Source organism: Procambarus clarkii, chromosome 38 (genome assembly GCF_040958095.1).
Source record: "Procambarus clarkii isolate CNS0578487 chromosome 38, FALCON_Pclarkii_2.0, whole genome shotgun sequence".
Lineage (NCBI taxonomy): Eukaryota > Metazoa > Arthropoda > Malacostraca > Decapoda > Cambaridae > Procambarus > Procambarus clarkii.
Window position 1 is genome coordinate 1,164,527 of NC_091187.1, and position 25,223 is coordinate 1,189,749.

A 25,223-nucleotide genomic window follows, 5' to 3' on the forward strand; every position below is an offset into this window, starting at 1 on the left:
TACATGACTTCTTCTGAATGAAGATGTATTAATATAAGGAAATTTGTTTCAATTTTCCTCCGTGGTCTGACACTGTCATATATATATATATATATATATATATATATATATATATATATATATATATATATATATATTATATATATATGAGGGGTACACCTCTGGTGCAAGTGTAGGGACCCATAGCCTCGGAGAAGAAAATAAAGAGTACTCAGAGAAGACCTTGTGGATCCTCACTGAACACTTTCATATTTTCTTCTCCTACCACCCCTATTCTTTTGGTATGTGTGTATATTTATCTAACTTTATTTGAAAACGTCATTACACAAAAAAAGTTACAATATTGATATATATATATATATATATATATATATATATATATATATATATATATATATATATATATATATATATATATATATATATATATAATACAATATTATACAATATTATATATATATAATATATAATAATTGTATAATATAATTATATGTATACAATATTATATATATATATATAATTTTTTTTTCTTCCAATAATATAGTATTCGCTTGAAATTAACAGCTTGGTCAATCAGGCTGTTGGATGCAACTCCTCTCAGTTTTGTTATACGAGTTACAGCATGGTTAATCACATCCAAAATTAAAGTTATTTCCAGATGCAGTCCTAAAATTTTTAACATTGCTCTCACTAGTGTTAATGTAGATTATTTCATAATTTAAATAATATATTTAATTACTGTAGTACATTTTAACAACAATTTAACTTATAATTTTTGCAGCATAGGTCATTTGAATATAAGTTTTGTATAGTCCATGTGTTTTGTATAGTCCATGTTTATATGTTTTTTCTTTAATCTCATTTATTACCTAGGTTGCCTAGCCTAGCCATACTCCCTTACTCCATTGTACCCCTGTAAGCCCCTTTTGTGTTTGTTTTGTACAATATTGTGTATATTTCCCTATTTTATAGCTTATTTCTACTTATTTCTGATTCTGCAATCAGCTTTTTTTATGCAGTCAAGTATAGACCCAGAACTTAACCTCTTATCCACTATCTATGACAATAATCACTTTAATGATCTAAATTGCAGATATTTTGCAGCACATGATGTAAACAATGTATTAACTCATAATCACAATATATCTGTAATCAATTTGAACGTTAGATCCCTAGGTAAACACTTCGATGATGTTAGTGCCTTGATTGAAACTATTGGCAACAAATTCTCTTTTATTATATTTACTGAAACATGGTTGAAAGAGGATACTACTCAACTCTTTAACATGCCTAACTACTCAGCAATTCACAACTGTCGTCAACTTCAGAGAGGTGGTGGCACTGCTCTTTACTACCACCAAGAACTAACATGCTTAAAAGAAATTAGAACTAGAGACTGCTATGGGGAGTATATCTTCGCCAGCTTCAGAGTCAAGGGTGCCGAGTCTGTCCTGTCTGTGGGTGCAGTCTATAGAATTCCCAACACTGATGTGTCTGAATTCAACTCAAACCTTAGAAATCTAATACTTGATAACAGACTGAACAAAAACCACCTAATTATCGCAGGGGACTTTAATATTGACCTCTGCGAGCCAGAACACCCTACTGCTGTTAGCTTCCTCAACTGTATGAATTCCTGCTTCCTCATACCCTTAATCACTAGACCTACTAGAATCACTGATAGCACTGCCACGACTCTAGATCACATCTGGACCAACATAACCTCTCCGCTTACTTCAGGTATAATCACCGATAGCACTACAGACCATTACCCCACATTTCTCTTAACTAACATTAGCAAACCACCTCTAGAAACAAGGGAGTTAAGCTTTAGGCTGCACAATGAAACTGCTATAAACAATTTTATAACTGCTGCTGATAATGTCAACTGGGAGTCCGAGTTAGGTAACATAGGGGACATCAACCTAGCAGTGCAATCTTTTCTACAAACAACTCTTAGCCTTTATAACACCCACTGTCCTAGGCTTACAAAACAAGTCACAAGCAAAAGGCTTAACAATCCTTGGCTTACAAAGGGAATACTGAAATCCATTAACAAAAAACACGACCTTGAGAAGAAGTATAGGTTAGGAATTGTCTCCAAAGAATTCTCAAAGAATTACTCATTATTGCTATCTAAGATAATTAGACGAGCCAAAACTAAATACTACGAAGATAAATTTACCCAAATAAAGAGCAACATTAAACAAACTTGGAGCACAATTTCACAAATATTGGGATCAAAGAAATCTTTAAATAACAAACCGACTCTCCTGTCTAATAACGATGGTCAGCTTTCAGCCTCTGATTCTGCTATTGAGTTCAATAGGTTCATCCCTTGCAAATGATATTCCATCTTCCAGTACTGACATTAAGGACTATCTTACAGGTAACTATCCACAGTCTCTGTACCTAAAGCCTATTAACTCCACTGACGTCAATGAGATAATCCTTTCCCTTAAAACCAAGTCTGGTGCCCTTGAGGAGATACCAACTTTAATTTACAAAAAAGCCTCCAGATCTTTAGCCCCTGCTATTGCTTTGCTCTTCAACAAGTCACTTGAACTCCAAACCTTTCCAGATATTCTAAAAAAAGCGAGAGTAACGCCTGTCCACAAATGTGGTGATCCCACAGATGTTAACAACTACAGACCTATATCAATCCTGCCAAACTTGTCAAAAATTTTTGAAAAACTAATATATAAGCAGCTTTACTCATATCTAGCCAAACTCAATATACTTAGCCCTTGCCAATATGGCTTCAGGCCCAAAAAAAGCACTAACGATGCACTTATTAGTATGCTTAACTCGATTCATACAGCTCTTGATCAAAATGAGTTCCCTGTTGGGTTATTTGTGGACCTGCGTAAAGCTTTTGATACTGTCAACCACCATAACTTTCTTCTTAAATTACATCATTATGGAGTCAGAGGACACTCCCTACAATACCTCGAGTCCTACCTTACTGACAGGCTCCAATATGTTTCTGTGAATAATACAATTTCTCCCACCCTACCCATCAACATTGGTGTTCCTCAGGGCAGCATACTTGGCCCTCTCCTCTTTCTCATCTACATTAATGACCTTCCAAATGCCTCCCAACACCTCAAACCAATTCTATTTGCTGACGACACAACCTTCATTTACTCCAGTCCTGACCCTCTTGCTCTAAATGCCACAGTAAATACTGAGCTAAATAAAGTCCATCTTTGGCTAACTGCCAACAAACTCACCCTTAACATTGACAAAACTTTCTATATTCTGTTTGGCAATAAATCCTCTAGTCAAATAAATCTCAAAATAAACAATACCCAAATTTGTAACAAATTAGATGGCAAATTCCGTGGCATTCTCATTGACCACAAGCTGAATTTCCAGGGACACATTCTAAATATATCAAAAAAAGTTTCAAAAACTGTGGGCATTCTTTCTAAGATCAGATATTATGTACCACGCCCTGCCCTGGTGGCTCTCTATTACTCCCTTATCAATCCTTATCTCAACTATGGTATTTGTGCTTGGGGTTCTACTACCCAAAATCACTTACGTCCTCTAATTACCCAACACAAAGCTGCTATTAGAACAATATCCAACTCTGGCCCCAGACATCACTCGGTACCCCTACTCAAATCTCTGAATATGTTAGATATTAAGTCACTGCACATTCTCTCATGTGTATTATACATATATAAAATGCTAAACTATAATGCCAATCCTGATCTCAAAAGCTTCATAGAAGGTTGTAACAGAACCCATGAGCACCACACCAGAAATAAATACAGTTTTGATATTCCTAGAGTACGACTTAATCAAACTAGAAATGCTCTGCAAATCAAGGGGCCCAGAATGTGGAATGACCTTCCCAACCATGTTAAAGACTGTACCTCTCTCAACCAGTTTAAGATAAAAACTAAACACTACCTAATAAATTCCCTGTAATCTACCTCACTCCTCTATTGTCAACCCATGTCTGTTATTTTTTTTTTTTTAATCAACACTGTTTGTCAACCTATTGTATTTGTGCTGCTTTTTCAGTCATGTTCCCCCTTTTTTTATCTTTATTTGTATTTGTTCTCAACACTTTTTATTTTTTATGCTCAATTAGTATTAAGTTCTAGATATTAATGTTTTTCTTGCCCGAAACGCATTGCGTAATAGTGGCTTTAGGCATTGTATGTACTAGCTCTATCTATATATCAATCCATTAATGTAACATCACTTGTATGTATATACCTTACCTGAATAAACATCTGAATCTGAATCTGAATCTGAAAGTATTTTATTAGAAATTATTTCCTTCAGGTCTTCAGGGAAAATTCTTGAGGAGATGCACAAACTGCAAACAATGTGTGCATGTCCGAAGCAATGTTTGCAAGTTCTGCCAGTGTGACTTCCGAAACAGTAGAGAATTAATGAAGAAAGAAGAGGAAGCCCGTTTTCTACTTAAAGGCAAGAAGGCTTTAGAACGAAATACAGCAAGCCGGGTTCTACGAAGGATTGAAAATCAGGTATTGAAGTTTGTCTACATCTGTTGTATTCATTTGTATTCTTCTTATGCTGAACTTGATAAGGTATAGAATCAACATGAATAATACTGTACAGTACTTACATACTATTTGTTTATTTATTTATATACAAGATAGCACACTGGGATTATGAGAGTACATAGCATTGATGTTTTTACATTCTTGTAAAGCCACTAGCACACATAGTGTTTTGGGCAGGTCCTTAATCTAACAGATAATTTCAAATAGGCAATTTAAAGCAAAAATGGAAAAAATTGGCTGGTACATTGTAAGAAAGTATCACAAAGATTACTATGTACATTAAAGTAAAATTTGAGGGTTATCAACATATAAATTGTAGCATAATTTGAGGAATATTTCAAGGTATAATATAGTAAGATATGCATTCAATATAACAATCATGATATAAGGTGATAGCAATGATTACAATGGAAAAGTTGTATGGTTTAGGCACATATATTCTGGCATTGGATTTCATAAGATACAGTGTGAGTTTAATGCACTAGTTAGGAAACTATCAAGATAAAATTAGGTACTTTTTGGTTTTATTTTTTAAAATGGCAGAAGTTGGACAGTTTTTAAATTTGTTAGTGAGTGAGTTCCATAGACAAGGTCCCTTTATTTGCATAGAGTATTTACACAGAATAACTTTGACTCTGGGGATATCAAAGATATTTATTTCTGGTATTGTGATTCTATTATGGGTTCTATTGCACATGCCCAGCTATGCATCAAACATTTATTTTGTTGCATTTTCCCAGATAGTGTTATTGTTTAAATATTATTTGCTTTTCAGCTAACATATCTGCATGGCTGTGGGTATGAATCAATCGTTATCTATTACAAGAAAGGACCAGCACGGGTGACACATGGTATCCTACCAAAAAACGTAATACAAGAAGAGGACAAGAAGATCTTCACCACTAACTTCTTTTTATGTAAGTAGTTCACATAATATATAAATATATCACCACCTATTATTTTCTCTCATATATATATATATGCATATATATATATATATATATATATATATATATATATATATATATATATATATATATATATATTGTGACGATAATCTCCTTCAAGAGATTGAGCCTGCTCTTCCCTCCACAATTACGTCGTTACATCTATATAAAACTACTAAGGAAGAAATGTCCAACAACGACAACAACACCAGCAAGGTTTGCCAGAGCGCAAAACGTATGCAGCCAGGGACACCTGCTCAGACTCAAACCGCCAAACTACCTGTCTTACTGCCGGCTCCTCGCTGATTGGTCGCCGGTCTGGCTGCAACTGCACTCGCCCCCCCATACTACTTGATGTCTGGGGCCGCCACGACCTCAGTCCTCAGAATATTCCGTGCTTTCACACAGTTAACACTTCTCCCTGCTAGACGTAAGCTTTGGCGTACGTGTACTGAGAGAGGTAATAGCTTAAGCCAATATTCCAGCACCTTTCATTTACTTGTATATTGCACTTCTTGTTATTTTGCTCACTTGTCTTAACGTAACTTTTCATTGTGTCATTTAATTATTCTTATTATTTTGATTGATTGATTTTATTATGCGAATTTGTTTGTCCATTTTATTCATGTTTTGTTTATTTAACGTAATTAAAATTTCATTGTTAAAGTTTACTTGTGTTTTGTGTCTCTTCTCCTTACCTTACCACATACGAAGTTCCAGATTTTCTATTTTTTTTTAATACTATGTGACGAGGCCATACCCCTAGCTTTGAACAGCCGAACACCAATGCGTTACCGTCACAATATATATATATATATATATATATATATATATATATATATATATATATATATATATATATATATATATATAATTTCAATTCAATCATCTCTGTCGTTGATGTATATGGCAAAAAGTGTGTGGCCCAATACAGCACTATGTCTTAACGTAATGGGTCCAAGGGCCCATAAGGTCTCGACAGCATTAAGGGCCCTTTAGCAAACCAGTGTGCTGGGGCCCCTATGACACCCATGACGTCTTTGTATCATTTCAAGTTTGTACATGTACTTCTTAAGATATGGGCACCATACAACTGCTGCATATTCTAGCTTTTGTCTAAAAAAATCATAAACAATTTATTTATTATTTATCCATGAAAGCCAGAACTAAACCCTGTGGTACTCCACTCGTGACATTTCTCCAGTCCAATACATTGCCTCTGATTACTGCCCTCATTTTTCTATCAGTTTGAAATTTTTTAATCCATGTTAGAAGCTTACCTGTCACCCCTCCAATATGTTCCAGTTTCCAGAACAAACTCTTATGTGGAATTCTGTTGAATGCCTTTTTTAGGTCCAGATAGATGCAGTCAACCCAACCATCTCTTTCCTGTAAAATTTCTGCGGCTCGATCATAGTAACTGATTAAATTTGTTACACAGGATCTTCCATTTCGAAATTTTTTATTTTCTATTTTTTATTTTTTTTCCAGCACGCACAAGGAAGCTTGATGCAGATAAACTTACATTAGGATCAGAAGGTGATAGCGATAATGCCCTGGAAAAAAATCATGACGAGCTACAAGTGCAGCAGGTGCATCAAGTCCAAAAAGTACCGCAGGTGCAAGAAATTCAACAAGTACAAAAAGTTCCGCAGGTGGAACATTTACAAAAAGTTCCGCAGGTGGAACATTTACAAAAAGTTCCGCAGGTGGAACATTTACAAAAAGTTCCGCAGGTGCAACAAGGGCTACCATTAGCAATCATTCAGAAACAGCAAGAAGTACAAGTAGTAAAATTTGAACCACAGGGAACTACACCAGGAAAACAGTGTAGTAACAACGGAATGGGAATTTTAAAATACCTGAGGAAACAGGTAAAAAAGGACAAACAATAGAAATGGTTCCTTACACCTTATTATTTGGTAGTTTATAGGTATTTTACTTATAATACTTTATATTATGTCTACAGTTTATAATTTAGTTTACAGTTAATTTACTTTTCAACTTCCATATCTTACATGAAGGATTTTTACTGTTTTTCATTTTTAAAACCTTATTAGTATCATTTATAGTTTAGTGTCAATTCACTTATAATACAATATATGGAATAATTTACTAAATTCATTTAACTATAATAAATTTAAATAAACATTTTTACCCCAGGATGAGTTTCAGTCACCCTACCCAAAAAATTAATGTTTCTTTATTACTAATCTTGTGAGAGGTAGCTTATTGTGCAGCCCATACTCATTCTGTGAGTGTTAGTTTATTGTGCACCCCATAGTCATCATGTCACCTAAGCCTGCTGCAGCTGCACCTGAGGGGTGGTGTAGGGAACCATTAGTGTACTATTATGATTTGAGAGAGAGAATGCTCTGTGGACAGAGCATCAATATGGCTTAAGGCATTGAGCTTTGCCTCAAGATGAAGCTTGGGCTGATCTCTGATTTGCTTCTTGGGAGTCTTCATTTACGTGCACCCCATACTCAACCACTTTGTAGTAATTAATTGTGCAACCCATACTCATCCTGTTACCAGTAGTTTGTGCAACCCATACTTATCCTGTGATCCCTATCCCTCTACTTCAAGTCCCTCAAGGGGCGCACGAATTCAGTTTGGCATACTGCATCCTGCCTTCCCATCCCTAGCTACTGACCCATCACAATATTTTATTTTATTTTATTTATATATATACAAGTAGGTACATTGGGTTTGTGAGAATACATTGAATAGTACAGTATTTACAATCTTGTAAAGCCACTAGTATGCGCAGCGTTTCAGGCAGGTCCTTAATCTAACAGATAATTTTAAGTAGGTAATTTCTATCAGAATTGATAAATGATAATAAATACATTGTTTACATACATACATTACAAATACATACATATAAGCTCAAAAGCTTCATTGAAGGTTGTAACAGAACCCATGAGCACCACACCAGAAATAAATACAGTTTTGATATTCCAAGAGTATGACTTAATCAAACTAGAAATGCTCTACAAATCAAGGGACCCAGAATGTGGAATGATCTTCCCAACCATGTTAAAGACTGTACCTCTCTCAACCAGTTTAAGATAAAAACTAAACACTACCTAATAAATTCACTAACCTACCTTACCCCTCTATTGTCAACCCATGTCTGTTATTTTTTTTTTTTTTTTTTAATCAACACTGTTTGTCAACCTATTGTATTTGTGCTGCTTTTTCAGTCATGTTCCCCCTTTTTTTTATCTTTATTTGTATTTGTTCTCAACACATTTTATTCTTTATGCTCAATTAGTATTAAGTTCTAGATATTAATGTTTTTCCTGCCCGAAACGCGTTGCGTAATAGTGGCTTTAGGCATTGTATGTACTAGCTCTATCTATATATCGATCCATTAATGTAACATTACTTGTATGTATGTACCTTACCTGAATAAACATATTTATTTATTTATTTATACAAGTTTAACTCTGGGGATATCAGAGATATTTATTTCTGGTGTGGTGATAATGGGTCCTATTACATCTGTCCAGGAAGAGTTTCAGAGCAGGATTTGCATTTAAGAACAGGGTTTTGTAAATGTAGTTGACACAAGAGAATTTATGGAGTGAGATTATGTTTAGCATGTTTAGGGAGTTAAACAAGGGGGCTGAGTGTTGTCTGAAAGCAGAATTTGATATTATTCTGATAGCAGATTTTTGCTGGGTGATGATGGACTTGAGGTGGTTTGCAGTGGTTGAACCCCATGCACAGATACCATAGTTGAGATAGGGATAGATTAGTGTATAATATAGAGAGATGAGAGCAGGGTTAGGTACATAATATCTGATTTTGGAGAGTATACCAACTGTTTTAGAGACTTTCTTAGTTATGTGTTGTATGTGGGTACTGAAGTTGAGTCTCTTGTCCAAGAATAGACCAAGAAACTTTCCATCATTGTTATTGCTAATGTTTACATTGTCATCTGAAGCTGAATTGCCTTTGTAGATTTGCTTCCAAATAAGATGTAGTAGGTCTTTTCTATGTTAAGTGTTAGTTTGTTGGTTGACATCCATAAGTGGACTTTTTTTAGTTCATTATTAACAACATTACAGTATTTAGTGTATGTGGGTTGGGGTTGGAGTAGATGAGTGTAGTATCATCAGCAAACAATATAGGTTTCAGAATGTTAAGAACATATACATCCTGCCTTCCCATCCCTAGCTACTGACCCATCACAATATACATCCTGCCTTCCCATCCCTAGCTACTGACCCATCACAATATACATGTAGTAGAGTGTTTTCTGTAGGCAATTTTCTAATTATACAATCATATGTTGCCCTCAGCTCTCCTATTTCATACATACTTTTTTTCTTTTGCAAGGGAGTAATTACTACATCTACATTACAATCATCCCATGGTGGTGTAAATTTTCTCTTGGGCACAGCAATACACTCTGTAATAACATCATACTTAATAACATTAGAACATAAGGTATTCATATATGCTCTTTTCTTCATCATACATTGTTCAGTACTTCCCACCTTTTGAACTGAGAGGACCAATTCATTAGCTCCCCCACCTCTCATTAATCTAATGGCAGAAGCTACATTTATCTCTGCAATTCTATCCCCAATACTCTGCAGATTCAACTCCATCCTCATTTTCTCAATCATAGCATTTCTTGGGCATCCCAAGATAATTCTCATGGCTTCATTTTGTACCTTCTCCAACTTGCCCATCCTACCTTTACTAAAACAAGAAATAACAGGTGCAGCATAATCAATAAGAGATCTTACAGTACTCAAGTATATCATTCGTAGCACAGGGACTCCCACTCCCTTTCCACAGCATGCCAAGGCCTTCAGAGGTTGTAATCTCTTTCGACATTGACCCAACAGTCTGTTCATCTCAGCTTCCAAACTCTCATGGGTTTGTATGCAACATATATGCCTAAATATTTATATATATTAACACACTCTATATTTTTACCGTTTATTTTCAATATAATGGGCCTCCGACTTCTACATTCAAACTTCAGTCTCCGTGGTGTAGTGGTAAAGACACTTGCCTGGCGTTCCACGAGCGCTATGTCATGGGTTCGTATCCTGGCCGGGGAGGATTTACTGGGCGCAATTCCTTAACTGTAGCCTCTGTTTAACGCAACAGTAAAATGTGTACTTGGATGAAAAAACGATTCTTCGCAGCGGGGATCGTATTCCAGGGACCTGCCCGAAACGCTACGCGTACTAGTGGCTGTACAAGAATGTAACAACTCTTGTATATAAAAAAAAAAAAAAAAAAAAAAAAAAAAAAAAAAAAAAAAAAAAAAAAAAAAAAAAAAAAAAAAAAAAAAACTTAGTTTTGTCTTCATTAACCACCAGTCCCATATGGTGACACAGGTTTCCGAACTTATCCACCACTAGTTTATGAAGCCACTGGTTTGCCTTGTAAAGCAAACTAGTGGCTTTAAAAGATTGTAAATACATCATGTTATGTACTTTCATAAACCCAATGTAACTTATTGAATATATATATATAAATAAATAAATAAATAGTTTCTTGTGTAATCCATACTCATCCTGTATGTGTGGTATTTCATGTGTACTCCATATTCATCATCAAGAAGTGTATTCTACCAGCATGGTAATATAAATTAAGAAAAAAGACTTCATTTTATTACAGACCCATAATCAAAATAAGAGCCATCACTAATTATCATGACAAACGGCCTATATAGGCTCCACTTCCGCCTTCGACAAGCAGCCGCCGGATGTGTGTTGTTTATTGCGCACTCCGGCACCCCCAGCCCTGGGAAGGGTGGCATTGAAATGTGGACATGTGCGCTCGCAATACTGAAATGTTTATACTCTTTTTCGGTCTGCTGACCTTAATTAATTTTGGTATCAATTTGTTCGCAAGGAAATGCTCTAGAAATGCCCCTATCTTGTGTGTGTATACTCACCTAGTCTCACCTAGAATATCTTGTGTGTAAGTACTCAACTAGTACTCACCTAGTATACCTTGTGTGTGTGTATTCACCTAGTATATCTTGTTTCTGGGTGTACTAACCTAGTATATGTTGCGTGTGTGTGTATACTCACCTAGTCTCACCTAGAATATCTTGTGTAAGTACTCAACTAGTACTCACCTAGTATACCTTGTGTGTGTGTATTCACCTAGTATATCTTGTTTCTGGGTGTACTAACCTAGTATATGTTGCGTGTGTGTATACTCACCTAGTCTCACCTAGAATATCTTGTGTGTAAGTACTCAACTAGTACTCACCTAGTATACCTTGTGTGTGTGTATTCACCTAGTATATCTTGTTTCTGGGTGTACTAACCTAGTATATGTTGCGTGTGTGTGTATACTCACCTAGTCTCACCTAGAATATCTTGTGTGTAAGTACTCACCTAGTATACCTTGTGTGTGTATACGATCATATGTGGTATTCTTCCAAGAAAAGGAGTTGGAAATGAAACGGTATAATCAGATCCTTTTATACAACACATTGAGAAAGAATAAAGGTTAAGTGTGGTATCAGTAAGATTTACACACTAGTCCACACTTGCGTGGTGTACAATATGTGTGTGTCCAATGTAAGTGGAGGCAGAGTTGGAGGGAGGGAAATGTAGTTGGTGGACCTGTGGTCAGGGTGGCTCCAGAGGTAGGGTGTCAAATTTCAGTGTTTATGGCAGGGTAAGGGAATGGTCGTCGGTGGTCTTGTAATTCAATATTTTCTTGTTGTCGCTAAGTTACACTTTTTCAGGTCTATATAGTACAATGGCCAGTCCTCATGTACCTAGTAATCCTTATTTCTTTATTGTGTATTATTCTAATCTGCTTTTGTGTCAAAATTTTCTTCAATGTACCTGAAAACATTTTTTGTCAATTTTTTTTGTTAATTTATCTAAAATTTTCTGTTAGTTTAAGGACTTGCCCGAAACGCTATGCGTGCTAGTGGCTTTTAGAATGTAAATTCAACTTCATTTGTATATTCTCTGTTAACCCCAATGTATATATTTCTTGTATATAAATAAATAAATACAGTATTCTCTGTGGTTATAGTGTCAGTTGGGGGTTAATGGGCCAGGCCGAGCGTGCCTGTGCCCCACAAATATCACCCTTATTGCTGACTAGTTGGTATAACGGCTTTTCCCAAACCTCTCTCTCGCCAGAATTATACTGGCATGTGAATATCTTTGGCAGTTGATGAATCCTAAATATAAATAATAAATAAATAAATGTTTATTTAGGTAAGGTACATACATACAAGAAATTTTTACAAAGATTGGTGGACTTATAGATAGATTCATACATTGCATAACTGCATGGCATAACTGGCAATCCCCTCACAGTGTTCAAGTGAGAACTGGATATATCAATAGGAACAATATATATATCTGACTTATCAAGACTGTAGCTTGCTTAGCAAAAGGAACTTTTTTTAAATTTGGGTTCAGTTTAACTACCGCTCAAGGGATGAGTAATTGGGGCATAATAAAGGAACTAAGCTGATAAAATGAAAGATGGGAAAACAACATTAGAAAGATAAACTCGAGAGACGTTTTCATGTTAACCCGAAAATTATTTGAGGAGCAAGACAGACTGCGGGTCAAGCAATTGGTCTTTATGCTATCGTGATGGGGGATCAGCCATTACACGTGTTAATGACTCTTGTATAGTTGTGTAGTTAAGGACATCAGGGTAAAGGGGTAATGGGCATTGTGGTTGATTGTTCTACCTGGGAATCTTCCACTGTTTTATATCTTATGTATGTATGTATGTACTAACCTAGTTGTGGTTGCAAGGGTTGAACTTTGGCTCTTTGGTCCCGCCTCTCAACCGTCAATCAACTGATGTACAGATTCCTGAGCCTACTGGGCTCTGTCATATCTACACTTGAAACTGTGTATGGAATCCGCCTCCACCACATTACTGCCTAAAGCATTCCATTTATAAACTACTCTGACACTGAAAAGTTCTTTCTATAATCTCTCTGTGGCTCATTTGGGTACTCAGCTTCCACCTGTGTCCCCTTGTGCGTGTACCACATGTGTTAAATAAATGTATGTATGTATGTATGTATGTATGTATGTATGTATGTATGTATGTATGTATGTATGTATGTAAGGAGAGAGAGAGAGGGAGAGAGAGAGAGAGAGAGAGAGAGAGAGAGAGAGAGAGAGAGAGAGAGAGAGAGAGAGAGAGAGATGAAGATCGAGACAGAGAAAGAGATGAAGATCGAGACAGAGAAATAGATATAGACAGAGTCAGGGAGAGAATGTTAGACACAGAGACGTATAGATAAGGATATGCAAAGTCAGTGAGAGAATGACAGAGATAGAGCGAGGAAAGAGACAGAGAGATAGGCTGACACAGAGAATGTCAGAAACGAGGAGAGGCAGAGACAGAGGGACAGGGACAGACGGACAGGGCCAGAGGAGGGACGGGGAAACAGAAGGGGAGCAGTGGGACAGGGAGGGAGACAGGGACAGAGAGGGGGACATGGACAGAGACAGAGGGACAGGAACAGAGGGACAGAGACAGAGGGACAGGGTCAGAGAGGGGGACCGGGGGACAGAGGGAGGAGAGGGGGGCAGGAGACCAAGAGAGAGGGGACAGAGGAGAGACAGGGGATAGAAAGAATGGGCAGGGGGACAGAGGGAGGGACAGGGACAGACAGAGAAGGACAGGAACAGAGGGACAGAAAGGGCGGACAGGAAGACAGAAAGGGTGACAGAGAGAGGGACAGGGGGCAGAGATAGGGGCAGGGGAAGAGAGACAGGGACAAGGGGACAGAGATGGATAGGGGGACTGGAGGAAAGGGAGGGGGACAGATGATGGACAGCGGACAGAAAGAGTGGGCAGGGGGACAGAGAGTGACAGGGGGACAGAGAGAGGAACAGGAGGACAGAGAAGAACAGGGGGACAGAGAGAGACAGGGGGGACAGAGAGAGGGACAATGGGATAGAGAGGGACAGGGGGACAAAGAGATGGAAAGGGGGGACAGGGGACAGAGAGGGGGACAGGGGACAGAGAGGGGGAAAGGGATCTGGGACAGAGGACAGAAAATGTGGGCAAGGGGACAAAGTGAGGGACAGGGGACAAAGATGGACAGGGGGACAAAGATGGACAAGGGGGACAGGGGGGACAGGAGGAAAGGGGGGAGATGTATGAGGGGAAATGTTTGCGGAAGATGGAGAAGGGGTATTTAGAATGGTAAGTTAGAGAGGGGGCAACTAAGGCCCTTCATTGAAAAACAAATGAGCATCATTGCAATAGCAGGAGCCACGCACATCTTTAGCCTGCGTTGTTGAGACATTGTCAATTAAGCGGTGTCCAATAGCAGTATCTTCGGTATTTAAGCGTTACCTTAAAAAATACTGGAAATATTGAAAGATATTAATCCAGATATTAATCCCCTTGTGCAACGCACACAAGAGGCAACAGCTTCTAGCTCTACAAGCGGCAATATAAAATAGAGAATAGGCGATTGTTTTCACTCATAGTGTAATAAACCCACGGACCCACCCACTTGCTGAAGCCGTAAATGCCAAGACATTACTTCCGTTTAAAATTAAGCCGGAATAATCCTCAGGTATGTGGAGGATGTGGGAGGCCTTTGATCAACCACCGACTTCCTGCCCCGTCGACGGGGCCATCAGCCCTCAGTGTGCCCTCAGCCAAAATAATGTGAAACATGTATGTGGGTGTATTAAATATTTTAATTTATTATTTCCAAGATTTAGCTGTTAGCTCTTGGACCCCGCCTTTCTAAGCGTCGGTTGTCTAATGTACCGACTCTCGGCCTCTTTTCCTCCATATATCTAAACAACATATATTTTTATCTAACACACTCACACATCCCCAAGATGCAGGCTTTAGCAGCTTCCTGACTTTCAGGTTCCTATTTACTGCAAGGTGAATAGAGGCATTAGTGTGTGTATGTTTGTGTCTGTGTGTGTGTGTGTATGTGTGTGTGTTTGTGTGTATACTCACCTAGTTGTGGTTGCGGGGGGTTGAGCTCTGGCTCTTTGGTCCCACCTCTCAACTGGCAATCAACTGATGTACAGATTCCTGAGCCTACTGGGTTCTATCATATCTGCATTTGAAACTGTGTATAGAGTTTCAAATTTCTCCACCACATCACTGCCTAATGCATTCCATCTATTAACTACTCTGACACTGAAAAAGTTCTTTCTAACATCCCAGTGGCTCATTTGGGTACTAAGTTTCCACCTGTGTCCCCTTTTTCGCCTACCACCCGTGTTAAACAGTTTATCTTTATGTACCCTATCAATTGCTCTGAGAATTTTGTAGGTAGTGATCATGTCTCCTCTTACTCTTCTGTCTTCCAGTGTCATGAGGTGCATTTCTCGCAGCCTGTCCTCGTAACTCATGCCTCTTAGTCCTGGGACTAGCCTATTGGCATACCACTAAACATTTTCAAGCTTCGTCTTGTGCTTGACAAAGTGTGTGTGTGTGTGTGTGTGTGTACATGTGTAACACACACGTACTTATGTGGTACGTATGTACTACATAATTGTAAGGCGTTTGCTGAATTAGAAAAGTCGGCTAGCAGTCCACCCTTAACGACACAATTAACTCATTACATAAAAAAATACGTGGCTGTGCAACAGTGTGTGGGAATTGGGGAACTGGTGTGCATTTAGACGACTGGTGAGGACCAACAATGACGTAGAAGGATGGCACCAGCGTCTGAATCAAAGGGCAGTGAGGGACAACTTGGCTTTATATATTTTAATCCCCTTACTATACCGTGAGGCGTCCCTGGTAACCTTGCAATACCAACTGGTTTCTGATCAAAAGCTAAAGTCCAGTCGCCGCAAGGGCAATAAAGAGAAACAGGAACATTTGTGGAAGCTTTGGGACCGTTACGAGGAAAAACCTAGTCTCACCTAGAATATCTTGTGTGTAAGTACTCAACTAGTACTCACCTAGTATAAGCCTTACGCAGGTCCACAAATAACCCAACAGGGAACTCATTTTTATCAAGAGCTGCATGAATCAAGTTAATCATACTAATAAGTGCATCGTTAGTGCTTTTTTTGGGTCTGAAGCCATATTGGCAAGAACTAAGTATATTGTGTTTGGCTAGATAAGAGTAAAGCTGCTTGTAGATTAGTTTTTCAAAAAATTTTGACAAGTTAGGCAGGATTGATATAGGTCTGTAGTTGTTAACTTCTGTGAGATCACCACATTTGTGTACAGGGGTAACTCGCTTTTTTTAGGATAACTGGAAAGGTTTGGAGTTCAAGTGACCTGTTGAAGAGCAATGCAATAGCAGGGGCTAAAGTTCTGGAGGTTTTTTTGTAAATTAAAGTTGGTATCTCCTCAAGGGCACTAGACTTGGTTTTAAGGGAAAGGATTATCTCATTGACGTCAGTGGAATTAATAGGCTTTAGAGACTGTTTTGGCTCGTCTAATTGTCTTAGATAGCAATAACGAGTAATTCTTTGAGAATTCTTTGGAGACAATTCCTAACCTATACTTCTTCTCAAGGTCATGTTTTTTATTAATGGGTTTAAGTATTCCCTTTGTAAGCAAGGGATTGTTAAGCCTTTCGGTTATGCTTACAAAAAAGTCACAGGACAGACATTATCAGCAGCAGTTATAAAATTGTCAATAGCAGTTTCATTGTGCAGCCTAAAACTTAACTCCCTTGACTCTAGAGGTATATATATTATATTATATATGAGTTTTTTTAATTAGTTTAGTTCATTTATTATGCACTCCATACCCATCTTTTGGATGGTAGTGGAAAGGGTTACAGAGGCACAGAATGGGCTCAGGGTTTTATTTGATGAACCATTGATGTGTGGCTCCTCTTGCATGATGTAGAGACTATATCCATTGATTGATAATACCTGATTTTATTTACCATGTATTTAAGTTACTTGTAAATGACTTAGGTTTAGGTTAGGTTTTTTTAATTAAACCAGCCAGGATGAGTGAAGCCATGAAGGGCGTTTTTATTAATTAAAACACCCAAATGTTGGGTGCTTCAGGTGTTGTTCCTCTTGGATGATCTTGTACCTCTCTGTCTCACACCTGTAAGAATGAGTGATATGGTTAAGGGGGAAACAAAGTGCAGGCAAGGCAATGGAGGCCAGTAGTAATCTTAGGGCTAGGATAATTAGAAATTAGAGAAATTAAGTAAGAGAAATCAGGTAAAATTTATTATACTTAACTTTTGTATCATCAGTTTAGTAGTAAATCTTCATCTTCATCATCATCATCTTCACTGTCACAAAGCTCCAGGTAGGGCTCGGAAACATCAACATCCTCTTCCTGGTATCCAAATAAACGCTTAGCATCACTCAGCTTGTCAGAACCTAACTTTTGCCCTTGCTTCAAAAGAGCCAAGATTCCACTCTTATTTTTGGTTGATAGGTGCTTCTCTTCAATAGTGTACTTGTTAGGATCCTGTAATATATAGACTATTTAATGGGGTTTAAGACATTTACAAATTTCCCTGAAAATACTAAAGAAATTAGAATAAATAAATAAAGTTTTCGGTAAAAGTTCAAATATATGTAAAACACACCAGTACAGTATATGAAAACCATGGAATTGTCTACCTGTCAAAGTTGTAAATAGCAAGACTTTACTCAAGTATAAAATTCTGCTGGATAAATGTTTATGAAGAACTGAATTGCAACACACATTTAGGCTGTTAGCTTACCTTGCTTAGATATGAAGGAAAAATTCCACAAAACAACTCTTCAGTATGTTCGGTTAAAATCTCTCTCTTATTCTTGTAATATGCGAGATAATGCAGCATTTCTTGAACAGTGTGTTGTTGCTCTTCTCTGGATCTCTTCTGAAGCTCCACATCTTCTACTGCCTTCTTTTTTTGAGCAAGGGACACTAATAAAAGAGGAAAATTATATTTACTGCAAGTAAACTACAACTCAATTTAATGTAATTACAGTTTAGGTACTTGCATTATACATACTATACATAGTTTATTGTGCAGTATCAACCTGATAAAAACCTACGGATTATGATACTGCACCTATTTTACAAACAGTAGTGATGATATTTTACTTCAAAAATAAGTAAAGCTTATCCATTATGCATGCTAAATGTTAGTTATCTTGATAAGGCCGAATTGTAACCCCTGATAAAATGAGATGTAGTTACATACCATTTTGGCTATGATGAGGCAATAAATTGTGCCATGGCAGGATACCTTCTATTGCATCCTTTTCACTGAGAATTTCAGAGTTTTCACTATTGTAGATTTTTATGAAGCCTTGAAGCTTTTTCCTATCACACTCGTTTCTGTGCCGGAGTGAAGAGCGCATTTTACTGGATGCTGCAAATAAAGATTTTTGGCTGAAAGTTTTAAAGTTGTTAAAAAAATTTCCTCATCATTTACCTATATAGAAATTATAGACAAGAGCTAAATAGAAATTACTTCAGAGTTAACAAAGAAATAGTAAGCCTACCTGCATCAGTGGCAATCAGATTTTTGCGATGCCTGATAGAGTCTGCAACTGCCTCGATAGAATATTTTATGTTCTTCGAGGTTGTTCCAGTGTTTAACTCTAACTCCTTACAAATCATTTGTAGGTCAGATCGCCATTCTTGAATCAATGACTTTTGAACATCAAGTTTGTCGATCTCATTTGAAACTGTTATTTCCGTCTCTCTGGCCTATTTGAAAATATAATAAATTTAATGAACAAATCACATTAACCGTGATGAGTGGTTCGAACCTATGGGCTTGGCATTCCCAGATGCTTGCTGTAGTTGAATGCGCCACAACATGGTCAAAAGAATTGCAACCTAGGGTACTAATGCACCCACAATTCAATTTTTGTTAATTATGCACCCCCATACCCATTCCATGGGCGGTTGTGCATGCAGTTTCCCATGTACTTGGTCTGTGTCCTCCAGTAGTTTTACCTCTGATGGCCCTTTCAATACACATAGAATTCATATTATTGTGATATATCAATACATGGAGAAAGACATTGAAATGGGGGCATCAAAGGCAGAACTACTGAATGACAGGGACCGAGTTCATGGGGGAATTGTGTGAAACCTGGTTTGGCTTCAGTGGAAGCCTTGGGATCCTTGTGGGTGCAGTAGTACTCTAAGTTGCAATTCATCTTACCATGTCGTGGCGTAGTGAACTAGAGCATGCATCTGAGAACACTCAGTGCATGGGGTTCAAACCCTCATCACAGTTCCCGTGATATATCACGATACTGTGATTTCTCTGTGAACACATTTGATATAACTCAGAATCATACATTTAGGTTAATTAAATTAAATACTATATACTTTATACAAATTAACCTTATTGTTATATTGAAAAAGTTCAAGCAGTTAATTCAAGGAAATGGTCGCTAATTTATAATGGAAAATATATGTAGTACATGATCTGAACACATAACTAACCTATAAATGCATTATAATACCTTTCACATATAAATGCATTATAATAAGTTTCAAAATAAATACAAATAAATAAAATAAATATATATTATTTTTAGTACCTTTCTGAGTCGAGTAACTAATGCACGAGCCAGTCCATCAATTTTTCGATGGTTCCAAAAGACTGCACCCTCTGTGAGTTCTTCTGTTCTTTCTGAGAAAAATATTTATAGCAATGAACATCTTGAAGAGCATAGATTAATAACAGTTTCATAACATACCTTTACTCACCACGACCAACTCAAGTTTGACCAATATGTTTTCATTCTTTTATTGATTATTTGAGGGAGTTGATACTTATTGAATACTGAATACAAATCGCATTATACTGATTACAGGGCAGGTAAAATAATAAAAAACTTGATCAGATGAACCATATAAACAAATACCAGCTTTCAGCATGTTTTTAGTTGTAGAGTTGTATCGTGAGAGGTATGCAAACACTTGCTCTGCCTCTTCCCCTAAAGTCATGCCACTTCCTTCTTGCCACCGCCCTCCATACAATACCTTTAACATAAAAGTATACAGTAAAAAAAATTCAAATTACTGTACAAAAATTAAAAGCCTCCTACTATATTAAATGATACGTTTATCATTAATCTTAAACAATCAGAAATCTTAAATTTTTTTACACAAACTGTACTTATTATATTTAATGTAATGTATACATTACATTAAATTTAATTAGTATACATATATGTATACATTAGTATACATAAATGTATACATTAGTATACATAAATGTAATGTTATATTTTTATTTACCTGACAATACCAAGCATGTCCTTTTGTATGTAGGACTCCTAAAAATGGCTTTGCTTGACCAATGTGAAAATGTGATTGTTTCTGAGCCACAGTTAAGGCCCATGGCCAATATTTGCAAATTATGTCTTGACAAATAAACTTTACGTATTTGAAATGCATAATTTGCAAATAGTGGGCATAACTGTACAGCTCTCCTTGATACATATTCAAGGTGTGGAGGATAATACCATGTCGACAGGAGGCCATGCTGATTCCTGTTTCATCCAAACTTTGGAATGAAAGAGGCTTATTTTGAGCAGCTTTCCATGTAGACACTCCACACGTGTGCTTACTCTGTTAAACAAAAATATTTATAGTAACTAAATAACCAGTTGGTGAGCATGATTATAATTATGTAGGACGGGTAGAAGGTAGAGATTATTTTGCGCGATAGGCATTGTTGTTGCACATAAGAATTTCTATGGGTTATATTTCCTTATTCAATATATATAAACTTTAATGAAAAAATACAAAAATGGCCACCATATGTTATAGTCGCCAAACAGTTATTAGGTAAAATTGAAGGTTTCTCAATATATAATAAAACTCACCTTAGTTTTCAAGCTCTGAATAGTGCCAACATGAGCTTGAACATCTTCATCTTTGCTGAAGATACTATCAGAATAATAGGGGTTTCTGATACCTCTGCAATGATAATTCAGAAATAATTATTTATTGTCTGTAACCACTATAATATTAAACAATGGGTAATGGGGTATCAAAAAATGTTTTATATGAAGAATTCTGATGCACTGCTAAATTTTACATAAAACAAAAATTTACATGGTGTTAGATAAATAAAATGATGATATGGATGCAATTGAAAGGCAAACTATAAAGACATACTCAGTTAAAAAACATGTCATATGACAATGTATATTTATATGTGCATACTTTATTTATAAGAACATTAATTTGAAGACAATATAATTCATTATAATATAGTGTGTGTAGAGAACAAAAGAATACTATACATTAAGTATCTGTAAAGCACATTTTATTACCTCCCAACTTTGTTGTAGCGATACAGCTTCTTGTTGCCATCAATATATACTGCTAAAGGCGTTTTATCACAAGCAGGACACTCATTGTCAGCTTCTCCTCTAATTTTTCTCAGCTCATATTGCTGGAATCGCCATTCGAAGAACACTCTCTTCGAAGTTATATAATTAATGGGTCCAATCTAGGAATAGAATTTTTTAGATGGTGACATTTAAAATGCATATTATGACATAAGATAAATAAACAAAAAAAGCATTCCATTTTGTGTTTGAACAAAATTAAAAACTAATTATTAATAAATGAAAATACATTACTACAAAATTTTGATAATTTTTGTATTGAAATATAAAACTGAAAATATTAAGAATAACGGTATCAAAACATACACGCCCACGAGAAGCACCAAAGGATTCCAGTGCAGTGACTAATGCCCGAAATGATGTTCCGGAACAATTTCTTTTTATATGGTGCCATGATTCAAGCAGACTGGTGCTGTAGAATGTGCTGCTCTTTCCTAATGATGAATAGAAACCAGACTTGTGCATGGTCTTGCCTAGTTGTTGATGCTCATATCCACAGTGGCATGTATAGATTGGAGTATAGAGGTCATACCTTCCTGTAGTTTAAAATACAGTGCATTGAGTGGTGTGGCGACTTGCTAAAATAGTGATGTAAAAATTAACATTTATAGCAACAAAAATTTCAAAATGTATTGTGATTCAGGAATATCCGGTAATGGAAATAAAAGGGTAAATTTTAAAGTTTATTTACCCATTATAGTGATGAAGATGCAGAGATTGCTGGAGCTTGAAATTTTAAACTTGCAATCTGTGCAGTTGGGGCAAGAATTTGGTGGTTGGGCTGGTACAACAGGTTCTGGTAACAAAGAAAAGGAAGACAGTTTGACAAAATGAGTTTTATGGAAAAGAATTTCAGACTGAATATTTCATTGTTTCTTGATTGTACAAAATATTGACATTATTCTCCAGATAATGACTGAGAAATTCACAGAAAAGAAACAATCAGACGATTAAATCAATCTATAAAACCAAGTGTCAGGTTTAAACTTTAAGACTTCTCCAAATGTTGTAATGACTGAAATGAAACATGTATTCATTTTATTTTGTTATACCAAGATAATCGTAGCTCTAGACTGGGATTGGGAAGTAGAAGTAATCTCTGAACAAAGTACGGATTTTATACAGGTATCGTATACTTACTCCAGTGAAAGATATTTCCTTCAGGGCACACAGTTTGTGTCGGGTCTAATGGCTCATAAAAGCCATTTTTCCAATATAATCTGTGGTGGAAAGGCATGAGAATATGTTGCATTTGGTCACAAATGTGACACAAAAATGCAAAACAGTCTTCACATTTGATGCTTGCCTCACAATTTGTACATTGTACACAAACTTTACCTGATGAAAAAAGGGGTAATTATTTATACTAATTTTAAATACTGTATACCTAACATTTTAAACAATCTGAAGTCTAAATGTATTAATAGAGTGTCATTAATTTGCATATGATGCTTATTATACAATATAACCTTAATGAACACAGCAATATTTAATTTACCTTTATCTGGAACACCCAACTCAGACAATGTCCAATCGAACAGCATTGCCCTGCTTTCTCCCCAATTAATCTCTGCATTTTTTCTTCTTTTTTGCCAGTCAGAAACACTTGGCTGAGAATCTTTAATTTGTTCAAGTTCTGCAGCAAGTACTTTGAAATATGGGATTACAAATTAGTAAGAAAAATTTGTAAGTGAAAGGAATGATTAGTATAATATGTTAAACAAAATTTCATAGGCATTAAGCACAATTTTTGTACATAATATTTATGACGTGTGTCCATTAAATAAACCCTCATTTAAATACCAACAAATGATGTTGGGACATACCAACATCAAATGATTCCAAAGTTTCTTCACCAGCTGCCAAATAACTTTGAGTGTACGTTCTGCCACTAGTAGAATAGCCCGCATTTTGAATGTGTGGTGGTGAAAGTATAGCAGGCAGAATGTCTGGGTGGCACATTTGAAGATTTAAGCATGGTACATAATTGCAAATTGTATACAAGTATTAATATTTTCAGACAAATCTCAAGATATTACTATAACTAACTTTATGCTACCAAGTTGTTCAGTGTTATAGTAATTTAATCTCCATAATTGTCTAGCATACACTTAAAAATAGGCAACAAATATTATTGGAAAGTACACAAATAACAGCTGTAGAAATATTGTTAAAAAAAATAATAGAAGATTACCATCAGATTGGGGTGCAGCTGGTCTTTGTTTTGAATTAATGTGTGATACATCCTGTATGTTATCTTTTTTCTGTTTCTTGTTTGTCACCTTTATTGAGTTTGGTTCCTCCACGTTTAAGAGTCTCTTCAAGTACTCATTTCTTTGTATCATTGCAGCACGTGCTTTCTGGTACTCACGTTCAAGATGTTCTCTAGTCATCACTGCTATTCTCCGGTGAAATTCTGAAGAGAAAATAATAGTGTTCGAAGGAAAAGTACAAGAACAAAACAAGAAAATTATGCTTATGCAAAATTATGCTACAATGTACCTATTAATAGTCTTAAAATTTGCTACAAATTACCTACTTATAATTATGTGTTAAATTATGGACTTTCCCATAATGATATGCATGTTAGTGGCATTACCTATACTGCCTACCTGGAGCCCCCTAGAGAGATAGTGACACAAGTTAAGGTAATCCCTTTAGTAAGGTGCTGGGTCAACATAAATAAGCTATAACTAATAAGGACACAAATCAATATGTTCATTTAACAGTGGTATTAACATTTATATAAATATAGCTAAGAATAAGTTTTTACAAGTGTAACAAAGTGAAAGAAATGTATGAAAATTTTGATGATATATTAAAATGCTCATTGATTGAACCTGTCTTCCTATATATAAAGTATAAAAATAGTAAACACAGTACCATTATTGTTGTCTGTAGTTATTTTTGGAACATCTGGTATGTACAGCATACTGTCAAAATCCGATGATCTATCTGAAAAATAGATTGGTAGCGTAAATATTTGAATTCATTGCATAGCCTTTTATACAAACAAAAAAGAAAAATTGTACAGAAAAGCTAACACAACATTATAACACCTTTCTGTGGTACTTTCTATGGTACAAAAGAAAACAAACCTTAATTATAAAGGAAAATAAACTGACAGAAGAACTATGCATACTGCTGAAAATACTTTCCACAAAATATCTGAACCAAGGGATAGTACCCCGAGATTTTAAATATGAAAATTTCACCCTTACAGTATTTAAAAAAAAGCAGAAAGAGTTAAGCACAAAACTAATGTCCGATCAGCTAGGTATAACACATCTGCAAGCTCATGGCGAAAATCCTAAGGGAGGGAATCATTTACCATCTTTCAGTGAACAATCTTATTCAATCGACACACCATGGTCTTCTTAAAAACAGATGCTACCTTATAA

The 25,223-nt window shown here is 36.2% G+C and overlaps 3 protein-coding genes and 1 long non-coding RNA gene across 9 annotated transcripts in view; 1 reads left to right on the plus strand and 3 right to left on the minus strand.

Moving 5' to 3' along the window:
* LOC123747741 (uncharacterized) overlaps positions 1-7,654 on the plus strand; it is a 37,878-nt gene extending 30,224 nt beyond the window's left edge. For 2 of the 6 annotated variants that reach the window (XR_011230786.1, XM_045729957.2), the window contains exons 3-6: positions 4,303-4,508; positions 5,323-5,464; positions 6,986-7,149; positions 7,204-7,643. Coding sequence is in view for 3 of the 6 variants with exons in the window: in XM_045729957.2 (XP_045585913.2) it covers positions 4,303-4,508; positions 5,323-5,464; positions 6,986-7,149; positions 7,204-7,389 (698 nt within the window). In the remaining 3 variants the exon portion in view is untranslated. Of the gene's footprint in view, positions 1-4,302; positions 4,509-5,322; positions 5,465-6,985 lie in introns of all 6 variants that reach the window. The other 4 variants (XR_011230785.1, XM_069337641.1, XM_069337642.1 and 1 more) reach the window with 3 other exon arrangements.
* A 10,030-nt stretch (positions 7,655-17,684) lies between these two features.
* LOC123747740 (uncharacterized) lies at positions 17,685-19,460 on the minus strand. Its single transcript, XM_045729956.2, has 4 exons — positions 18,943-19,460; positions 18,639-18,809; positions 18,174-18,358; positions 17,685-17,914 (listed from the first exon to the last, which is right to left on the minus strand). Exons 1-4 carry the CDS (start codon positions 19,058-19,060, stop codon positions 17,690-17,692), a joined length of 699 nt encoding a protein of 232 aa, XP_045585912.2. The 5' UTR covers positions 19,061-19,460; the 3' UTR covers positions 17,685-17,689.
* Positions 19,461-20,751: 1,291 nt separating this feature from the next.
* On the minus strand, positions 20,752-21,915 carry LOC123773030 (uncharacterized). The gene is made up of 3 exons (XR_011230729.1): positions 21,745-21,915; positions 21,292-21,385; positions 20,752-21,034 (listed from the first exon to the last, which is right to left on the minus strand). It is a non-coding gene; the product is annotated as an uncharacterized lncRNA (long non-coding RNA).
* A 1,009-nt stretch (positions 21,916-22,924) lies between these two features.
* LOC138372202 (uncharacterized) lies at positions 22,925-24,835 on the minus strand. Its single transcript, XM_069337519.1, has 5 exons — positions 24,706-24,835; positions 24,017-24,238; positions 23,649-23,771; positions 23,321-23,470; positions 22,925-23,160 (listed from the first exon to the last, which is right to left on the minus strand). Exons 1-5 carry the CDS (start codon positions 24,752-24,754, stop codon positions 22,940-22,942), a joined length of 765 nt encoding a protein of 254 aa, XP_069193620.1. The 5' UTR covers positions 24,755-24,835; the 3' UTR covers positions 22,925-22,939.
* Between the last annotated feature and the right edge of the window lie 388 nt (positions 24,836-25,223).